Source organism: Mustela erminea, chromosome 10 (assembly GCF_009829155.1).
Source record: "Mustela erminea isolate mMusErm1 chromosome 10, mMusErm1.Pri, whole genome shotgun sequence".
NCBI lineage: Eukaryota > Metazoa > Chordata > Mammalia > Carnivora > Mustelidae > Mustela > Mustela erminea.
The window spans coordinates 9541079-9561226 of NC_045623.1; the positions used below are offsets into that span (position 1 = coordinate 9541079).

The following is a 20148-nucleotide window of genomic DNA, read 5'->3' on the forward strand; positions in this document are numbered from 1 at the left end:
GACCCCGGCCCACAGCTTTCTGCTCGGCAGGGATCCAATGCGGCTCCTGTTAAATCCACTCAGGGAGAACCTCCAGCGTGATGCCAGCATTCAGAGAGCCTGCAGATGTCCCCTGGAATTCAGCCATGGTCCCTCACGCAGAGGAGAAGAAAGGGCAAGGAGACCAAGATCAAGTTCCTCACACAATTTCAATTTAAATTAAACTTCCTTTAATGAAATAAAAAACAGATGGTGCATTGCATAATATTTGTGGTCACAGTATAAAACAATACAATTAGTTCATATAACATCGGATATGGACAAAAATACACAAGACCCTTTCTTTGTCTACGCGAAATCCGGCAGATCCTTATGTGCCACGCTAAGAAAGACAGAAAGTCACCTTTTTTTTTTTTTTTTTTTAATCTTAGTGATCTGCACACAATATTTATCACTGAGAATTTGTTCCAACAGCAGAGGAGAACTTACCCAAATTCTAGTTCCCTTCTTCCTCTGCTGTCCTCGGTGAAGCTAAAAAAAGAAAAAGTTTTCTGAAAGTAGCAAGTTGTGTAGTATTGCTTATTATTCCTGCCAAAAAGGCTCAGTCTTTGGCTCACAGATGTCAGTGACAAAATCATGGCTGCAGACGGTCTGCAAAGCAAGAAGCAAGAGCCACGGGGGAAAACAGACAAGGGTCTGGGTGGCAGGGGCGTCCTTTGCCAGGATCTTAGGGGAAATGCCACATGGGTGGGGAGGGGAAAAATACACAAATAAATAAATTTCTAAATTAAGATTTAAATCCAGTTGGTGAATCAAGAGTTCCACCGTCCCATGAAAAAAATCTGAAAAGTTGTTAAAAAGTCAGAGTTTGCTTTTTTTGCTTTTTTTTTTTTTTTAAAGCGAAAAGTGTATGTAAACATTACAAAGTAAACAATTTAAAGTAATTTCAAGGCTTCTATCTGAACATAGCTTAGGCTCTTTCTGGGGGTATTTTTGTGATTAGGAAAAAAAAACAACAACCCAAAATTTTTAAAAGTTTCTTTTTGTTAAGAAGTGCAATCTCATCCATGTGAATTGTGGCTAGGTTCTTCCATTCCTACGAGTGCTTCTGGCAGGAACAACTTCCAGAAGAGCACTTTGTGGGGAGCCCTATTTGGTACAGTGATAGAGTGTATCTAAGACTTTAAAAAGGACACACATTCCAGGCCCTGGGATCTTCTTCCTCCTCTGGACCAGCCCCTCCAGGCGACTTGCTGTTGGACCCGATGATCAGAGGACGGGGTTGGGGGCCGTGCCTGAACAACCCCAGCCTTGAGCTACAAGGTCAGTTTGAAAGGAGAAGGTAGAGTGCATGAGCACAGATTACTTCTCCTCCTGCCAAGTGTCTGCTGTGGCCCATCGATGGTCTCACATCGACCTGGGGCCACCTGGTCACATGCACGGCTAGGTACCCTTTCCTCTACCAACGAGGGCTTACACTACAATAATCCTGAACCTTCTTATAGGACTGATAACTGTGTGGGCTCAAAGGGCACTGGTGTCACTAACATAGCACCTGTGAATAAGTGTTCTCTCTTTAATTCCCGTATATACAATCACCTGTGACCCACCTCCTCTGACTTCGCATAGGCAAGAAATGACAGGTGGACAAGACCCGAACCTAGCGCTGTCAAGGCCTCCCCCTCTTTCTCTGGCCGTCTGTGCTCTGGTGGGGCAGATGCTGGGCCTGGAGTGCATCTGTGCCATTACTCTTAGCACAGTGTCCACCATGAGGGGTCCCCTAGGTGGACAGAACCAAAAGGGGAAGCTGGGTGGTGATCTGCACCTCCCCCCTTCCTGGGGTGGGGGGAGGGGAGACTTGGTGACAAGGACAGAATGGATTTCGGGCAGCACAGTGAGGGAAGGGGAGGGGGACGATGGTGAGCTGGGATGGGGGCGTGGGGGAGTGTGGCTCGTCCGGCCCATTGTGACAAAGAGCCACACATGAATGGCCATCATTTTGTATGACTTTATTGCTCAAAACAAACGAATCTTTTTTCCCTTGGGAAGACAGAGCAGTGTTAGACCCGTCAGAGCCGGGACAAAAGCAGAGAGGATTGCAATGCGGGCCGTGAGTCACCAGTGGGCCTCAGAAAACCCCACTGGGATGCTTCTGAGAGGCCAGTGCTGTGCAGGGGCAGAGGCCTTGGGGAGCGGAGGATCTCTTTTGGTCGGTGTCCTACTCCTGGTACGAGCAATCGGGCAAAACAGATTGCTCTCAGATCTACTTTGTAGGCTGTTCACACAGCAGTAAATTGCTGGTTTCCTCCGTGCTCCTAACAGGAAAGCAAACCTATCACAAAGCATACCCTTCCTCGCTAACCCCCTGCAGGGGATCTTACAAAGACTTGAAGGACTGAAAAGGTCATGGAAAATGCATGGTTTTCTTCCAGGTAATTTCTGATTCTGTGAAGGCAGACAGTCTTGCAAACAGCAACACACCTTCACGTGAAGGAGCCCAAGCAGCCCGTGAAGGACATGGGGCATCTGTGGGGGCCACAGGCGGTCCCTGGGTGGCCAAGGCCTCTGCCGCCCACAAAGGGCGGGAAGGGGGGACAGGGACGGCTCCCTCTCTCCGGACAAAGCCCTGGCACCACCACCCCGCCCGGCACGAGCTGCGGACATCTAATTCCCAGGACCCTGTTCCACTCTCCCTGGGGCCCCCTGAGGCACAGTGGCCTCGGAACCACTGCAGTGAGTGCCTCCTTCCCTCGTTCCCCAACCTCCCCCCCTCCTTGAGGACCTCCTTACTGCCCTGGACAGAGGTGGCTGTGTATTTTTCTTCATATTCATACTCATTCTTAAGGCTAAGGTGGCAAGATAAGGTGCTTGGTGGAGAGCCAAATTCTAGATTCCAGGGCCATGCCAGGGCCATGTCAGCACGCTCGCATAAAAGCAAATACCAAAGAAATGGAAAGGGGGCAGAGAAGCATTAAAAATGTTAAAAAATTAAAAAAGAAAGAAAAAAAAAGGAAAGCATTTGGGCTCAGTAAGAAGTTACATACTGCAAGTTTAGATTTCAAATGTCGTCTAAACCCCTGAAAATCCGGGGTGGGTAGGGTGGTAACAGCCACCAGTCAGCCTTCTGCACAGGCCCGTGTGGGGCAGAGGGCGGCGTTGGCAGCGCTCCGAACACAGGCCCCCCACGTGGAAGCTGGCTCCCGGCGGGCGACTCCGTCCTCCACCCGCCCCAAGACCAAGAACTCTGAGAGCCATCAACCTTCCTCCCCGCAACCCCTCGAAACCAAACAGACGAACACACACAGGTCAGAGATCTATAAACCGGCAGGAGAAAAAAATTAGACGAAAGGGGTAACCATTAAAAAGCCGCAGCTGGGAAAACACACACGCGATTGTTCTACCAGAAAGTGCCGTGGGGAGAAGAGCCGTGTGCTGGTAAACGCGTCCGCGCTCAGGACTGGACATGCAGAGAAGAGAGCGCGCCAGGTCCCACCTGAGATTAGAGAGGACTGGGTTTGAGTGTCACACACTGCACGTGAAAAGCCTGCTGTCCTCTTCCCGCCCCGAGGGCTCCGACGCCGGGCCGGCGGCCGCTCCCTGGCCGGGCCCTAGTCCATCTCCATGGACATGAGCCGGCGGCGCTCACGCCTCGTCTCCTGGACCTCCTTCTTGCAGCACCAGTGCGAGCTGCAGTACCCGATGAGGCAGGACAGGAGCCCGATGACGGTGGACAGGCCCACGCCGATCAGCAGCGGGTACTTGAAGGCATTCAGCACTGGGAGGGACGGAGCAAGGGGATGCGAGGTCAGTGGTGCTGGAGGCAGACACCAGAAGCCCACTGCCTGCCCCCCTCCCTCCCCACAGGACAGGTAACCACCCCCCAAATACCCACCCCCCAGGGGACTCAGGCTCCATCCAGCACTTAGCACAGTGCTCTAGGAGACGGAAGCACCCTTATCTATGCACAAAGTGAACAGATCACACCCCACCCAGATCTGTGGGGAAGAAACAAAAAACCAGGAAAAAGAATTCATTTGATGTCTTTGAATGTCAACTTGCTTTTTAGGGTTTTGGCAGGAGATGGATTTTTAAAAGTCAGGATAAGGGCATCGCGCATACAGCAGCAGATGAAGCCTTAAAAAAAGTTCATAAATCAATTCTCTGCATCAAATAACTGAAGTGTACTCGGGGAGCTATTTTAAGTAACACTACAGTAAATTCTCTAGCAAAGTGAATAATCGCTCCCTTGTTTGGGAATCTGGGTTTTCGTACGGAGCTACTCCATGCGAGGAATTTCTAAGATGCAAACAGGGTCTAAGCGATGAAGTTTCAGGAAGGCACAGACACCGTACAGATCGCGTGCATTCAAATCCCAAGTCTCTTCTCCCAGACGCACCAGCCCTCCTTGGGCGGATGCTGGCGCGCCGACGGCTGCCTGACATTTCACGCGGCTCTCGGAGCACCTTTCGGAGCACCTTTCGGAGCACCTTTCGGAGCAGCCCGACGCGAGACGGCGACCCCATTGTATGAGAGAGGAGACGAGGGACCACAGAAGTGGCGTCACCTGCGGACGAGCTGGGTTCGATTCCAGCCTCCCCCACGCTGACAGCCCATCAGGGAAACACACTCTAAGGCCCCTCCCAACCCTCGGAGGCGCTGGGGCTTTAACGCTCTCCATGGAATTTCCCTGTTAACTTGGACTCTGACGCTTTTCACAGAGAAGACCGGTTTCTTGCTAGCCAAGGAACAGCTGGCCCCACTCTGGGATGTTTGGGGAACAGAGGGGTGGGAAGGGGGCCCTCTGACAACTGAGTTAGAATGAGTCTGGTGGCAAAGCCCCCCTCCCATCTCTGGGGTTTGGAGAAAACCCCGTCTATGCTAATGACAGCAGGTGGAGCCTCTCTCGTCCAAGAAGCAAAACTAGGAGGACAGGAGGGGCAGGAAGCCACTCACTGCCTCCGCTGGGGACCTGAACCCACTCTCTTGATGATGTTCTCTGCCTCTGCCTGGCAGAATCCAGGCCAACCCTCTGACAAGGAAAGTGGGTTTGCAAAGAATTTAGAGAAAGCATCAGAAATCTCTCTGGGAAGTCTCAAAATCATTTCCCAGGGGTGCCTCCTGTGGGCGATATCACAGCTGGGGAAACAGCACGGCCTGTGTGTGCTCCCTTGGGGTCCAGGTCCGGGCCAGGTCTAGAGCAAGCAGGCTGTGTGGTGGCATGGTCTCAGATAGTGGCCACCTGATCCCATGAGCTGCGGCCCAGCCCAGAGATTTCGCTGCATATCATTCTTACCATCCATCTTCACAGTTACAAAGATGGGCTTGGAGTAGATCTCAGCCTCCTTCTGCCAGGAACCCGTCGGGGACTTGACCCACGGAGTCACAGAGCAGTAGTAGTTGCCAAAGTCCTGATCCTCAGAGCCATGAACTTGCAGCAAGAATTCGAGCACGCTCACACGCTCCAGGCTGAGCTCGCTCTTCCCGTCTCTCTCCGCCGTGGTCACGATCCCCTTCCGATCGAGAGCAGACAGGAGGACGGGAGCCTTGTCCAGACCGAAGGAGTGCACCGCAAACCAGGACACATCAAAGGCCATGTCGTCTGTGGATGACAGACCAAGCCGGAACCCTGGGTCAGTGCAACCGGCAGAAATCGCACGTGTGGCTAACACACGCATCACATCACTGGGGGCCAGCATGGCTCACCATGCCTTAGGCCAGGCCAGCCCCACGATGAAGGTACTGCCACACTCCCCACCATGGTGGGGCCCAACACCTCTTCCAGGTCACAGAGCCAGAAGCAGCACAACATGCAGCTTCACCCAGGGACTGAAGCTCCAGAGTCCTCCCTCTTAACCACGCTGCCACCATCACCCAACCTAAGACACACCCAAAACCATCTCCCGCAAGGAACACAGGACATAAAGGGCCTAGGTGGTGACAATCCCAAAGCAGGGTCCTCTGACATGTCAGGCAGAAGAGCCCAAGACTCTACATTAGGACACTAATGTAGTCAAGAATGAAAAGTACATGGAGTGAACCAGACAAAATTTAGAGTCATAGCAGTTTAGGGGTTTCTTATTTGTTTTGGGGTCTTGGGTTTTTGTTTGTTTGTTTGTTTTTTAAAGATTTTATTTACTTACTTATCGGAGAGAGAGAGAGAATGAGTGCGCACAAGCAGGGGGAGCAGCAGAGGGAGAGGAAGAAGCAGGCTTCCCGCCGAGCAGGGAGCCCAATACAGGGCTACATCCCAAGACCCTAGGATCACGACCTGAGCCAAAGGCAGATGCTTAACTGACTGAGCCACCCAGGAGCCCCAACAGTTTGGGTTTTATTGTTCATTGTGTTTTTTCCCCTGCAGATGTGCTTAAGTTCAAAACAAGAGGAAAACACGTCCAGCTGAGAAAGTGGAACACCGTTAACAGCCCCAGAAAGGAGGCTGCTGCCTCTCAAAGGACTCTGCGAAGTTAAGGTTCTAACAGCTTCAAACAAATGAACACGGGCACAGGAGGGGCAGACTCTGGCGCATGAAGACGGAGGACACGCCGTAAGCCCCTGACCTCTTCTCTCAGCCATTCCCTGCCACGGTGGGCCTGGGGCGCGTTCAGCAGGCAAGGGAGCACGGCAAGGCCACACACACTTTCTATCTTACATTCACCTGATAAGGCTTTTTATATAAATGTTAAATGATACCATTTTTGTCACACAAAAAGTAATATTTATTCAGTTTGTGAAAATACACTAACAACCTCAAAATCACTATACACCCTCACACCCTCAGGGTGTGCTGCCTTCACGGGCAGGGGCTGCGTGGATCCGGAAGGCAAGAAGTCACAACTGTGTCGCCAATACTCAGGCGCAGAGTCCAGCCCCAGTCCTGCCAGGTGTCATGGAGCTGTGGTCAGTCTGCAGGGCCAGGCTAGCGCGCTAGACTCCTGGCACCAGCCCCTGCTGGCCGTGTGGCCTGGACGAGTGACTTGATGCTCTGTGACGTAGTGTCCTCAGCTGGAAAAGGAATACTAACACCTTCGCCCATGGTGAAGTGAGTCATCTCTGCGAAATGCTTAGAACCACACATGCCTGGCGCACAGCGCTCACTGTCTGCCCACCACGAGCATCCTTATCTCCACACTACAACACACCCAGTCCATGACGCTGACAGGGAGAGCCTTCCCGCCAGCAGCAGAGGTTCCTGGTGCCTCGAACATTCTCACACCCCTACCCTCTTCCAGAGGACTGGCTTCCATGGATGGGAGGCACTTCCCGAGATTAAGAAACACCCCTGCTCCCCAACCATCTGGACTGTGTGCAGCGACTGGGGAATGGTGGGGATCTAAAAGCCCAGTGCCTTACCTCCCGGAGGCTGTCCTCTGCGGTGCCACCGACGCTCCAGAGCTCCCCGGGGGAGTCAGACTTGCTCTGAATTCACATCTTTGCCTGGCTTCTTTCCCTGCTCTGTCTCGACTCCCTCACTCCCTGGGAGCACATCATCAATTAACCACCTGCACGCTTGTTTCAGGCTTTGCTTCTGGAGAACCTGACCTAAGACACGGCCTCTAAAGGGCAGTGATATGCCCTGTCCCTCCCCTCTCAGCACAGGAGTGCCCTGGCGCTCGGCCCACTTGCACGGTATGCCCTTTCCAAAAGAGATTTCCTTCACAGCCCAGCAGGTGCGTGAGGAAAAACTAAATTACAGCGTGTGCTTCATTATTCAGAATCTTCTACCCACATAGTCCAAGAGGGCAAAGTTCTGGAAAACTGTGATCTGCATGATAACAGCCACCTATACCTTCTGTAATCACCCAGGAGGAAGACTTTTATATTAAGGCCCAAACCGGTGACCCATTAATTTACCAAGAAAGAACATGTAAATGATTTATTTTTGTATATACCATCCATGAGATTCAAGGGTAAACATGGTTCCAGTTTTTGAACACGATTCCCTCCCCCGTTTTCTGGCAGCCTCTTCTACTCTCACTTTCGTTTTCTCTTCCTAACCCCACTCTGTGTCCCCGATCCTCCACACCCCAGCATCCTCAAGACCTGAGCTACCTGGGTACCTTTTACCCTTAAGAACACAGCTCACCAGTGGGTGGCTTGGATGGATGGATTCCTTCTCCTTTTCTTCTACCTTCTCTTCCCTACCTCTGTAGCTCAGCCATGTTTGGGTTCCCTGACAGAGCCAGTTTGGGACCCATCAGCTCATGCAGGGCTCAGCAGCCTACATCCCGCAGGGCAAATCCAGCCCACCAGCTATGTGTGTCAAAAAAGGTTCATGGAGGGGTGCCTGGGTGGCTCAGTGGGTTAAAGCCTCTGCCTTCAGCTCAGGTCATGATCCCAGCGTCCTGGGATCGAGTCCTGCATCGGGCTCTCTCCTCAGCAGGGAGCCTGCTTCTTCCTCTCTCTCTGCCTGTCTCTCTGCCTACTTGTGATCTCTGTCTGTCAAATACATAAATAAAATCTTTAAAAAAATAAAAATTAAAAAAAAAAAAAAAAGACTTCATGGGAACACGGTCAAGCCCATTTGCTTACATCCTGTCTATGGCTACTTTCACACCAACAGCCACAAAGCCGAGTAGTTGCTGTGGAGACCATCTGGCCCATGAGGCCAAGACATCCTACTGGAGTAACTGCCAACCCAGAACTAGTTACTACCTACACCTCTGATCCGAGGTCCCTAAGAAGCTGGATCTCAGCTGGTGGCCACCTGGGCCTTTGTTCCTTGACGCCAGCTCTACCCAGTCCCCTACTCATGCTGTCCACTCTGGTTTCACTGCGGGCCGTCCTCACTTTGCTTACAACCTGCCCTTGCTACAGAATGAACACCCGCTTCCGCTTTCCACCCCAGGGCCACAGGCCCAGTGGTCTCTGCACAGAATGCTGAGACTTTCGTATACTTTGGCCTTTGCAAGGTGCTGATCGGTGGGAGGCCCGGGCTCTGCCCATGCTGGGGTGGGCAGTACGAAGACACCCAAGGACAAAGCATATGGGAGAGAGTGCAGGTCCCACGCAGCAGATCAGGTTCTCAACGGTCTCATTAGGAGAAGGCAGCAGTGGGTACTGTCCTGCTCGGCAACAGACACCTTATGTGCCTTCAATGTCTTTTCAAACCCCAAGGGTCTACAAGCGAGGTGGGGACACCAACTGGTCACTGAAGAAAAGGTGTAAGATTGACAGCCCAGGGCTCTTAGGCATCCTATGGGCAATGCTAACATTTTTTGCAAAGAAAAGGTCCACAAAGATTTCCCAAGAATTTAAACTACCAAAGTACCATCTGGTCACTTGCTGCTCGTTTACTCTGCTCCATCCTTCACCAGAGAGTTAACACCATCTGATAGTATATTACATGAGGATTGCTTTTTTGTTTATCTCCTTAACCAGGCTGCGAGCTCCACGATATAGGGCGTCTGGCCCCTCCTCTAGAACAGTGCCTGTTACTAGAAGCAGCTCAATAAATACCTGAATGAATCAAGGCTTAAAAGACAAACTAACGGAGCTGGACCCTGCTGATAGGTTTCAAACCAGCCTGAACTTGAATCAGCCCTGGAAGAGGCCTTGGACAACTATGATTCCAATACCTGGATGGGTTTCCAAATCATCTAACAGACAGAGGCGTTCATCAGCAAGGATTTACTCAACACCTACTGAGTACCAGGTACAGAGCGGGGCAGTTCGGGGATTCGCACCATCTAATCCGTGACCTCGGCGTCCGGGTCACACAGTGGGGATGACACGAGAGGCATTTACAGAAAGTGACATGGGCAAGGGGAGAAGACAGAGCGAAATACCTGGATCCAGGGCCGCTCCTTCAACAGTGATGATACAAAACAATTTGATCAGATCTCCCCGGATGACTGACGGTGTGTCTGAGTGCACGGAGGCATTAAACACTGGCCCTGGAAGAGAGTGAGAGCCCCTCATTATTTCCGCTCACGCTTCTGTTTCAATTCCACTCCTGGCGCTCTCATGAGCAACTGTGGGCGGCCCCCCTTCCTTGGACCTGGGCGAGATGGTGTTCTCAGGCTGCTTTTCTTCTCTTCAGAGAGACAAGTGTGTCAGGCACAGCCAAATGAGCAATCACCTGAATTACACCCACAACAGAACTCTTTGTTTCTGGCTTTTCCTTTACCCCTTCTCTGATGACAACCATGGACCCCTTGGAAGGCCACCCCTGCCTGCTGCCTGGGTGCCGCTTCTGGTTCTGTGTGGTTCACTTCCAGACCGAGGTGGCAGGAGAGCAAAAGGCATGGGACTGAACCAGTGACACTTCTGGCCCCAACGGAGTGAGAGGCCTCACTGTGCTGTGGACAGGGGCTCTGCCACTGGGAGGCTGAAATGCAGTCAGGAGACAGACATGCCAACCATGACAACATTCTGTAGGGGACAGTGGGAGCACCAGAGGCCCGGCTCCAATCTGTCAGGGGAAACCGAGGCAGCACGGGTTTTGCTTCAAAACACTACCCAGACTCACACACCTGCCCCGAACATCCCCTTGATATTCAGTTCGTTTTAAAAAACACTCTTTCGGGGCACCTGGCTGGCTCAGTGGGTTAAAGCCTCTGCCTTCGGCTCAGGTCATGATCTCAGGGTCTTGGGATCAAGCCCCGCATCGGGCTCTCTGCTCAGGGGGGAGCCCGCTTCCCCCTCTCTCTCTCTGCCTGCCTCTCTGCCTACTTGTGATCTCTGTCTGTCAAATAAATAAATAAATATATAGATCTTTAAAAAAAATAAAAATAAAAAATAAAAAAGGCTCTTTCCTTCTTCCAGAGACCAAAGATGTGTCTACCCAAACTAAGCTAACTATGCAAGGCAGAGATGTTCCCACTGTTTTGAGTTGTGAGCACAAAAATGAGCAACAAAATAGGAAGTATAAAGATCAAACACACAGAGAGAATTTAGTGCCAGAATTTAATAATATTTACCATACAGTCTGCTGGATGCATTTGACTGTGGGTACGATTATTATTATGCTATTTGATGATGGAGCATAAATAAGTAAATTTATTAAATTTTTTAAAAAGTATGCCTTGGATGGAAGGAATCTAGCTCCTATCCCCTTCTTAGAGAGAGGGGCTACGTACTACCTTCCTTTTTTTTTTCTTTTCTTTTTTTTTTTAAAGATTTTATTTGTTCATTTCACAGACAGAGATCACAAGTAGGCAGAGGCAGGCAGAGAGAGAGGGGGAAGCAGGCTCCCTGCCAAGCAGAGAGCCCGATGCAGGGCTTGATCCCAGGACCCTGGGATCATGACCTGAGCCGAAGGCAGAGGCTTTAACCCATTGAGCCACCCAGGCGCCCAACCTTTTTTTTTTCTTAAAAAACCTTTTACTCCTCAGTTTCAGGCGACAGCATCGCATAGCTTTAAGTCAACCCAATCCTAAGAGCCCGAAATTTACCTTATCCTAACAAGAACAGGCAAACCTGTAGAAGGTTCCAGAATACCAGTGCCATGGGATGCTCCTTGGGTTCCCCGGGAAGCAGAAAGAGATGGCCCTGGACACTGATTCTGAGACTCATTAGATGCTAACAACACAAGTATTACTACCTTTTAAATCAGATCACCAAGAAGGAAAAATAAGTGGACTTTAACATACACAAAAATGACTAAGAAAGTGTGTAAAAGGTCATGCAAACCAATGAGGCAAAGAGCTAGAAAGGCTGTGTTTTTACTTCACTGTGAGCGGTAAGATGAACTCATCGGACTCTTTCCTCAAACCAAGAGTGGGAGCAGTTGGTGTTCTGCTGGGAGAAAGGCAAACGGTGAATGGAGGAGATGGCAACCTAGGGAGGTGGGGCAGCCCTGAGCAGGTTGTGGTGAGAGTTCAGACTAACCAGAGAGCAGCAGAAGGGCACCAACTCCGGGCACAGGGGAGAACGTAACAGGACGGTGGTCACAGAGCAAGGGGGAAAGGAAGGAAAACAGAGGAGACAAGGAAACCTGACCTACTTGTGGGTAGCCTGCCCTTCAATCAACCCCTCTCCCAGCCACAGTTCCCACAGGTCCTGACTACCCTGGATTTGCTCTGCTTATTGGAGTGAGGTGGGACAGGATTAAGCCAGTGGCTCTGACTTGGCCCAGCGTTCATGACTGCGGAGCACTTCATACCACATATGGCCACCTGGGAGCACAGGCCAGTAGCGACCCAGGTGAGCAACAAGGACCATGTTTTTTTTTCTTACTAAAAATTTTGCAGTCATAAACAGAGCTACACCAACAGGTTTCTTCCAAGCGTTCGAGAGCCCTTCTAAGACCCCACAAAATGATAAAACATAAGGACCCTTATAATGGATTTAGGTTCCTAAATTTGAAACAGCACACAAAGACTTACCAATTTGGACACATTTCACTTTCTTTTCTTTATATTTCCAAAGAAAACCCCAAATGCCTTCTAGGTCACAAATTATGGTTCTCATTTCCCCTAGTAGCTGTGGCTGTAGGAACAAGAGAGCATCTATGCTATGGCTTGCCATGTGGACATGGGTCTGGGAAAAGGCCGTCGCTGTAAAATATTCACAGCAGTGGATTTCCTTCTAATGAAATCAATAACTCACTGTTAATGTGGGTCATTATCCCAGGCTTGGAAATATTTTTATTATGGTCAATTTCTGTGTTAATGCTCTTTTTGTGAGGGAATTTATCTGGTTAACTTCATGGATGACAGACTACGGCACAGAGAATTTAAGTGAACCAGAGTCACTAGATGTCCCCCGATTCCTAGCCTCTGGAGAATAGGTGGACCACATTCAGCTTTCTAAATACAAATGTTGACAGAACATGTTCTAACTCCAGCCCCTAAAAAGGGCTGTAAACAGCAGTCCTCTTGTGAGAGCCAAAATTGCAGACCATCTGCATGACCATCAATAGGGTTAAATGACTGACTAAATTCTAGGAGGTGTAGTCATTACAATTATTTACCTAGAATTTGTTTTAACACAAAAACTACTGATCTTAGAAGGTTAAAGAGGGGAAAGCAGGTCACAAAATTGTATAGACAGCCTGATCTCACAGCCATGAAGAAAACATGCACGGGAAGATTTCTAGGAACAAAAACAACACAAATGAACAGTGTCCGGTAGGTTATGGCTAATTCTTTTCCTTCTTTCTACTCTACCATATTTTCAAGCTTTTATCCATTAAGGAGAAAAACTTTGTTCTTATTCTTCTTTAAAGGCCAACACCCTGAACACCATAACATTTTATTTGTATTTTCCCCCAACACTTTGGGTCAGTGAAATTCGTGACTCAGCTGCGCTCCTTTGGAAACACGGTCTGCATACCAAGAGGCAAGCACCCCAATACCGGGGGAAAGAGAGGCAGACACCAGGAAGGACCTCTCTGTTATGGGTATCTTATGGTGCTGTTGCTGATTTTTAGGAAGTGAAGACTTTTCAGTATCAAGTCAGTATTTGCTGGGAGCCATTCAGGGCGAGTGGATCGGACAGCCACTTCTAATGAAACTGTGAACTGACCACGACAACTCCGTGGACTAAAGAAAATAAAAAAACTCAGCCAGTCTATTCAACCTGGAAGCTCTAGTCATTTTATCTGTTATGCAGAGATGTAAAGAATTGAGAAACAGACTCAATGCCCATTCCTCACCCGGAAATACAAAAGATTTTATGTCTCCCCTGTTTCCCATAACAGTTCTAGCGAAACATCAAATAACAAATGTAAAACAAGATGGAATAAACTCCTACAGAGAATAAAACAGTGACACAAATAAAAGACAAAAACCCCATAATCATCTAACTCTCAAAAGACACAGACAAAGCATTTAACAACATCCAACATCTCTTCATGGTGAAAACACTCAACAAACCAGTAAGGAAGGGAAACTTCCCCAGCTCAATAAAGGGCATCTATGGAAAAAAATAAAAATCCAAAAAACCAGTTACAATGATTTTTAATGGGAAAAGGTGGAAAACCTTCCCCATAAGATTAGGAACAAGACAAGGATGTCCACTTATGCCACCACTATTCTACATATTACTAGAGGTGCCAGCCAGGGCAATTAGGCAAGAAAAAGAATTAGAAGGTATTCACTCTAGAAAGGAAAAAGTAAAATTGTCTTTATTCACAGATGTCATTTTATTATATTTAAAACACCCTAAGGAATCAACCAAAAAACAATTAAAACTAATAGTAAGTCCAGCAAGGTTGCAGAATCCAACATCAATATATAAAAATCAGCTGTGCTTCTATATATTTGCAAAGAACAAACGGAACAGGAGACTGAGAACAATTCCATTTACAGCAACAACAAAAAGTAAAATACTTAGGAGAAATTTAATGAAAGAAGTTCAAGATTTGTGCACGGACAACTACCAAACACCACTCACAGAAATTAAAGAAGACCCAACTAAACAGAAAGATGTTCCATGTTGACACATTAGAAGGCAATACTGTGAAACGGCAATACTCTCTAAACTGATCTACAGATTCAACACAATTCCTAGCAAAGCTCCAGTGGTCATCTTTGCAGAAATCAATGGGTGATCCTAAAATTCATACAGAAATGCAAGGGACCCAGCATAGCCAAGACAATTTCGAAAAAGAACAAAGTTGGAACTCTCATACTTGCTGATTTCAAAATTTACTACAAAGCTACAGTAATCAATCAAATGTGGTCCTGGTATAGGAAAAGACATACAGAGCAATGTAACAAAACTGTGAGTCTATAAAAATCCTTACATTCATGGTTAAAGGATTCTTGACAAGTGTGCCAAGACAAGTCAAGGGGGAAGGAAGAGGCTGGGCCACAAATGGTTGACTAGAAGAACCAATGGGTGTTCACATGCGAAAGAACAAAGCTAAATTCCCATCCTCTGCTACACACAATAATCAGGGCACCTGGGTTGCTCAGTGGGTTAAGTGTCTGCCTTCAGCTCAGGTCATGATCCCAGGGTCCTGGGATCGAGCCTCATGTCAGGCTCCCTGCTCAGCAGGGAGATCTCCCTCGGCCCTTACCCACCCTCTCCCCATGTTCATGGACTCTTCTCTCTCTGTCTCAAATAAATAAAATCTTAAAAAAAAAAATTAACTAGAATGGGTCATAGCACTAAAAGTAAGAGCTGAAAACTATAAAGTTCCTTAGAAGAAAACAGAGGCATAAATCTTCACAACCTGTGATCAGGCAATGGTTTCTTAGCTAAGACAGCAAAAACACAAGCAACAAAAAGAAAAATAAACTGGACTTCATCAAAATTACAAGCTTGAGTGCTTCACGGGACACCATGAGTAAAGTGAAAAAACTACCCACAGAGTGGGAGAAGATATTTTTAAACCATGTGTCTGTTAATGGGCTTGTATCCAGACTCTCTGAAAAACTTGACTACTCAACAATGAAAAAGATGAATAACACAATTTAAAAATGGGCCAACAATCTGTATAGACATTTCTCCACAGAAGATACACATACGAACAACAGCCACATGAAAAGATGCTCAACATCAATAGTCATTAGGAAAATGAAAACTAAAACCACAATAAAATACAACTTCACACCCACCGGGTCGCCTATGATAAAAAAGATGGAGAATAACAGGGTTAGTGAGGATGTGGCACACTTAGAAGCCTCACACATTGCTGGTGGGAATATAAAAGGGGGTAGCTGCTTTTGAACACAGTTTGGCAGTTCCTCAGACTTAAACAGAGCTCGTATGAACCAGCGTCACTCTTGGCTGAGAAATGAACTCTGATGTCCACCCCCAAGACTTGTACACTAATGTTTATGTCAGCATTATTGACCGCAGCCACGAGGGTGGAAACAACCTCATGTCCGTCAGCACATGAATGGATAAACAAAATGTGGTCCATCCGCACCACAGATACTGCTCAGCCATAAAAAAGAACAGAGTACTGACACGTGCCATCACTTGGATGGACCTAGAAAACGGTACAACAGATAGAAGAAGCCAGCCAGAAAGTCCGCATATATGGTTCAATTTATGTGAAACATCCAGAAGAGACAAATCTCCAGCGACAGAAAGATTAGTGGTTGCCAGAGGCTAGGGATGGGAAGGCAGTACTAATGGGTACAGAGTTTCTTTCTGGAGTGGTTAAAACCTCGGGGATAAGATCGTGGTAATGGCTGCACGACTCTGTGAATATACTAAAAGCTACTCAATTGTACGCTTGACATGGGTGAATTTTATATGTTAACTATAATTCAATAAAGCCATTATTAAAAAACAAATAAGCGGATACACAATAAAAGAAACCTGTGCTTTCTCTGCTCTTTCCAAATCTAAGGGTTTAAATCTCTAGTATTTTTTCCTTATTCAGCTAAATGTTAACAGACTTAGAGCATGCTAGAAGATATTGAAGTTTATATTAATACAAAATAATAATAAAAACTTCAATGGAAAAAATACACTTTAAGGTCTAGTTTACCTGTACTCTAAAAAGTAACCACGTAATTCAACAAATATCTTGTATTCATTATGCTGATTCAATGAATACCTGCATTTTTACAAGTGATTATAAATTTACATAGTCAGAAACTTCTAATTGGAATCCATGGCAGATTTAGTGAAAACATTCATTATTAAGCTCATAAATGATGATCCTTCACCTTGATAGCCTAGATAAAATTGAGGGATCAAAAACTTCTATCTACCTGCTGAAACACACACACACAGATTGCTTCAGAGGAGTTTCATGAATTACACCGACAAAGAAGAAATATTTCTATTTAAGAATATGTATCCATACCATTAAAAAAAGTTGACCTTTCTGTCTTATGGCATAAAAATGTTTTACTTAGCCAAAAACAAAATCAATTAAGAATAGACATAAAAATGCCCGTTTTAATTAACCTTGCCATACATGACCACCACCAGGAACTAGACGTAACAAGCTGGTTGACAGATATATTCAACCATACTAGCACAGCTCTGGCAACTCGACTAATTGACGGGAAATCTTTTTCCAGTCCTAAAGCAAGATGAGGCACAGGGATGGGATGCTCAACCCCTGTGTGGAAATACCACTTTGTAAGTCAGGCCAAAAGTAGTGCCCATCACCTTCAGTCCTAGGGACCCCTGATGAACTTGGCTTGAACCTTGCACGTGCAGCAAATCATGTAACCCCTGTGGAGGTGCAGCGCCCTTTTCTCTTTATTTATACTCCACAGTGTTCTCTAAAGAAGCTAAATTGCTGAGTTTTGGTTCATCTATTAAAAAAAGGTTATGAGGGTAGTATGTGCATACAAAAATTTGTACAGAAGAGCTCCTAATGGTCCAAGAAGTGGAAACACCCAAATGGCCATTGTTTATCCAAACAAAATGTAGTGTCCCCACACCGTGGAGTACTATTTGGTCATAGAAAGGAATGAAGTACTGATACATGTTATAACACAGACGATCCTTGAAAACACTGTACAACAATTAAGAATAAAGACCAAGAGAGAAAGAAAGAAAGAAAATGATGGGTTACAGTGACAGAAGACAGACGTGAGGACCACGTATTACATTCCATGAATGCAATGTAAAATCTCCACCACAGGCACGCTGACAGAGACAGAGAGTAGATAAGTGGTTGCTGGAGGGCTGGGAATTGAAGGGTGTCAGCTAAAGGAGACAGGATTTCTTCGGGGGAAAACGAAAATGTTCTACAAATCAAATGTGGTGATGGTTTGCACAACTCTGTGAATATACCGGAAGCCACTGAATGATACCCTTGTAATGAGTAAACTGCATGGCTTGTGAATTACATCTCACAAAGAAAGCTGTTTAAGAGAAACGAAGCCACTGGCTCAAACTCCTAGGGTCACGTTCTAGTTCAGTCTGTGTTCAACAGGATCCCCGCTCACCTGCAGTTTGGAAGTCAATCTCAATAGGATTGGAGAGACTGGTGGCTGCTTCTCGCCACAGGCTGCCCCTGACAGGAGACCAGGCTGTCACCATGCAGCGGTACAGCCCTGCGTCGGAGACCTGAGTCTGGTACATTCGGTATCGAAATTCATCTTCCTGCACTTTCTCTAACACGACGCCATCCACCCGTGACGCATCTGTCCAATTCTCCAGCTTCACCACAGAATCCTGGTCCAGGGAGATGATGTACTTGGTTTCATTGGGACTAGAGAGGTCCCCCACAGGCTTCTCCGCGGTGATGAGAACAGAGTAGCGTGGTGATTTAATATTCTTGGAAGACACTTTGCAAGTCATCTCAAATGTATTTCCTGCGGCAAAGAAAGGCTTCGGCTGCCTTGCCTTCACCACGAGCACAGAATCTGGAAGGAAGTACCAGAAAGAGGTGATTCCCAACAGGACTAGTGAAAATGGATATGCATCTGAAAGCACAATGACACGGAAATTGGAATTTATTTGCAAATTGCCGCACAATAGCACTTAAGAAAATCTGGAGACTCAGAAAGAAAATCATGTGTATCTGTAAGCAGGCTACAAACCACCCCGCTGGATGAAGCAGAACAGTCTGAAATGATTTAATGGGTGTGAAAGAATCCGGCAGACTGCTGGGATCCTTAAGGATGTGAGGCAGGACTCATGGTTCATGACTAGGAGGAGATGCGCCAGAACCCAACTCCCAAGTCCGGCCCTAGACCATGCCAAGACCTCTCCCTGATGTTCTGCTGGGGAAAGTGCAGGGAAAGTCTGCTTGGAAGATCAGGGGAGGGAGATATGGGTTCTTTCTGTTAAATCTATATGACAGTCACAATACAGAACAGATTGTGGGTCAGGGGAATGGAACACACACCTGTCCATCAATGATTTCCACAGAGAGGACATTTTAACATTTTGAGCACGTGTCCATGGCTACGTTAACTTTAGGTTTAAGTATGTTACCTCCGCTTCTCTGTGAAAAAAGAAATCGCTAAGCATATACAGATTAAAAGCCATCTATATTCTAATGGCTCACTGTCAGGCACTTGGAAGGTACTTAAATATTTGTTGAATGGATGAATAAATGAATTAAACACAGGCTTTTTATCCCTTAATAAGATTATTAATTCTATAATCTGTCTCATTATAAAACAAAATTTTTACATTAGGTTTGGTAGGAATAGCTGTTCTGCCAAACCTATTAAGCAGAACATGTATGTCGGAGTGTCTCTCCATGCTCACGGATGCCTGAGGTTCCACTGAGCCCCCTACATTCTTTCCTGATTCTCCTGTGAGTTTGGTAATCCATCCAGTCACTGAACAAGTACTAAGTGAGAGCCTCCCGTATTCCAGGCACTGGGAATGCCACAGTAAACAAAGCATACAGAAGTCTCTCCCTTTATATGCTAGCGAAGGAAGATGAACACAACAGGGAACAAAAATGGCAGGGTTAGATGGTGATATGCTTGAGAGAATAAAGCAGGGAAAGAGGAGAAAAAGAATGTGTGTGTGTGGGCAGGGAGAGACATCATAATTTTACACAGAGTGGCCAGGGATGGCATCCCTTGTGAGGCATCAAGGAGCTGCGAAGGTGAGGGAACGAGCCCTGTACCCATGTGGGGAACAACTATCTAGGCAGAGGGAAGAAGGGGCAGGAAGCCGAAAGGCAGAGGTCTGCCCAGCATGCTGGAGGCACCATGGGCAAGGCGGAGGGGCTGAAGAGGAGTGAGCATGGGGGAAAGCTATGCATGCGGTCAGAAGATAAGGGGAGCTAGATGCCCCAGGGCATGCAAGGCTACCAAGAGGACCCTGGGTTTTGCTTTGAGTGAGATGCAAAGTCTTTGAAGGTTAGGGCAGAGGAGTTTCATCATCTGACATCCCGCCATGTGCATGGGCGGGAGCAAGAACAGTGAGGAGGGCGGTGATGTAATCCAGGCAGGAGGAGGTGGTGGCTGGCTAACAGGGAAGCGTGGCAGGGGCAAGACTCTGAGTCCCCGGAAGGAAGAGGAATTGAGGATGAATGTTTTGGGCTGAACCAGTACAATGAAGGTGCCAGAGAAGGCCAAAAGGAGACCAGAAGCGCCATTCTGAACGGGAGTTGGAGAAGCCCGTTAGACAAGCAGAGGTGTCAACGAGGCAACAGAGTGCTGAATCTGGCATTCTGCGAAGGAGTCTGGGTTAGAAATATACATTTGGGAGTTCCGGGTGTGTAGGCAGTGTTTCAATTCATGAGGTTAGAAGACATCACCAAGAGAGGGAAGTCAACTAGAGAGGAAGTCCGACAACTATGTCTTGAGGCAGTCCCAAGTCTCAGGCTCAGGAAATGAA

The 20148-nt window shown here is 47.4% G+C and overlaps 1 protein-coding gene across 1 annotated transcript in view; it reads right to left on the minus strand.

Moving 5' to 3' along the window:
* Positions 1-356: 356 nt before the first annotated feature.
* PTGFRN (prostaglandin F2 receptor inhibitor) overlaps positions 357-20148 on the minus strand; it is an 83642-nt gene continuing 63850 nt past the window's right edge. Inside the window, exons 6-9 of the mRNA XM_032360602.1 lie at positions 17790-18209; positions 9765-9872; positions 5273-5578; positions 357-3754 (exon numbers count right to left, since the gene is read on the minus strand). Coding sequence (XP_032216493.1) covers positions 3588-3754; positions 5273-5578; positions 9765-9872; positions 17790-18209 — 1001 coding nt within the window. The 3' untranslated portion in view covers positions 357-3587. The remainder of the gene's footprint in view (positions 3755-5272; positions 5579-9764; positions 9873-17789; positions 18210-20148) is intronic.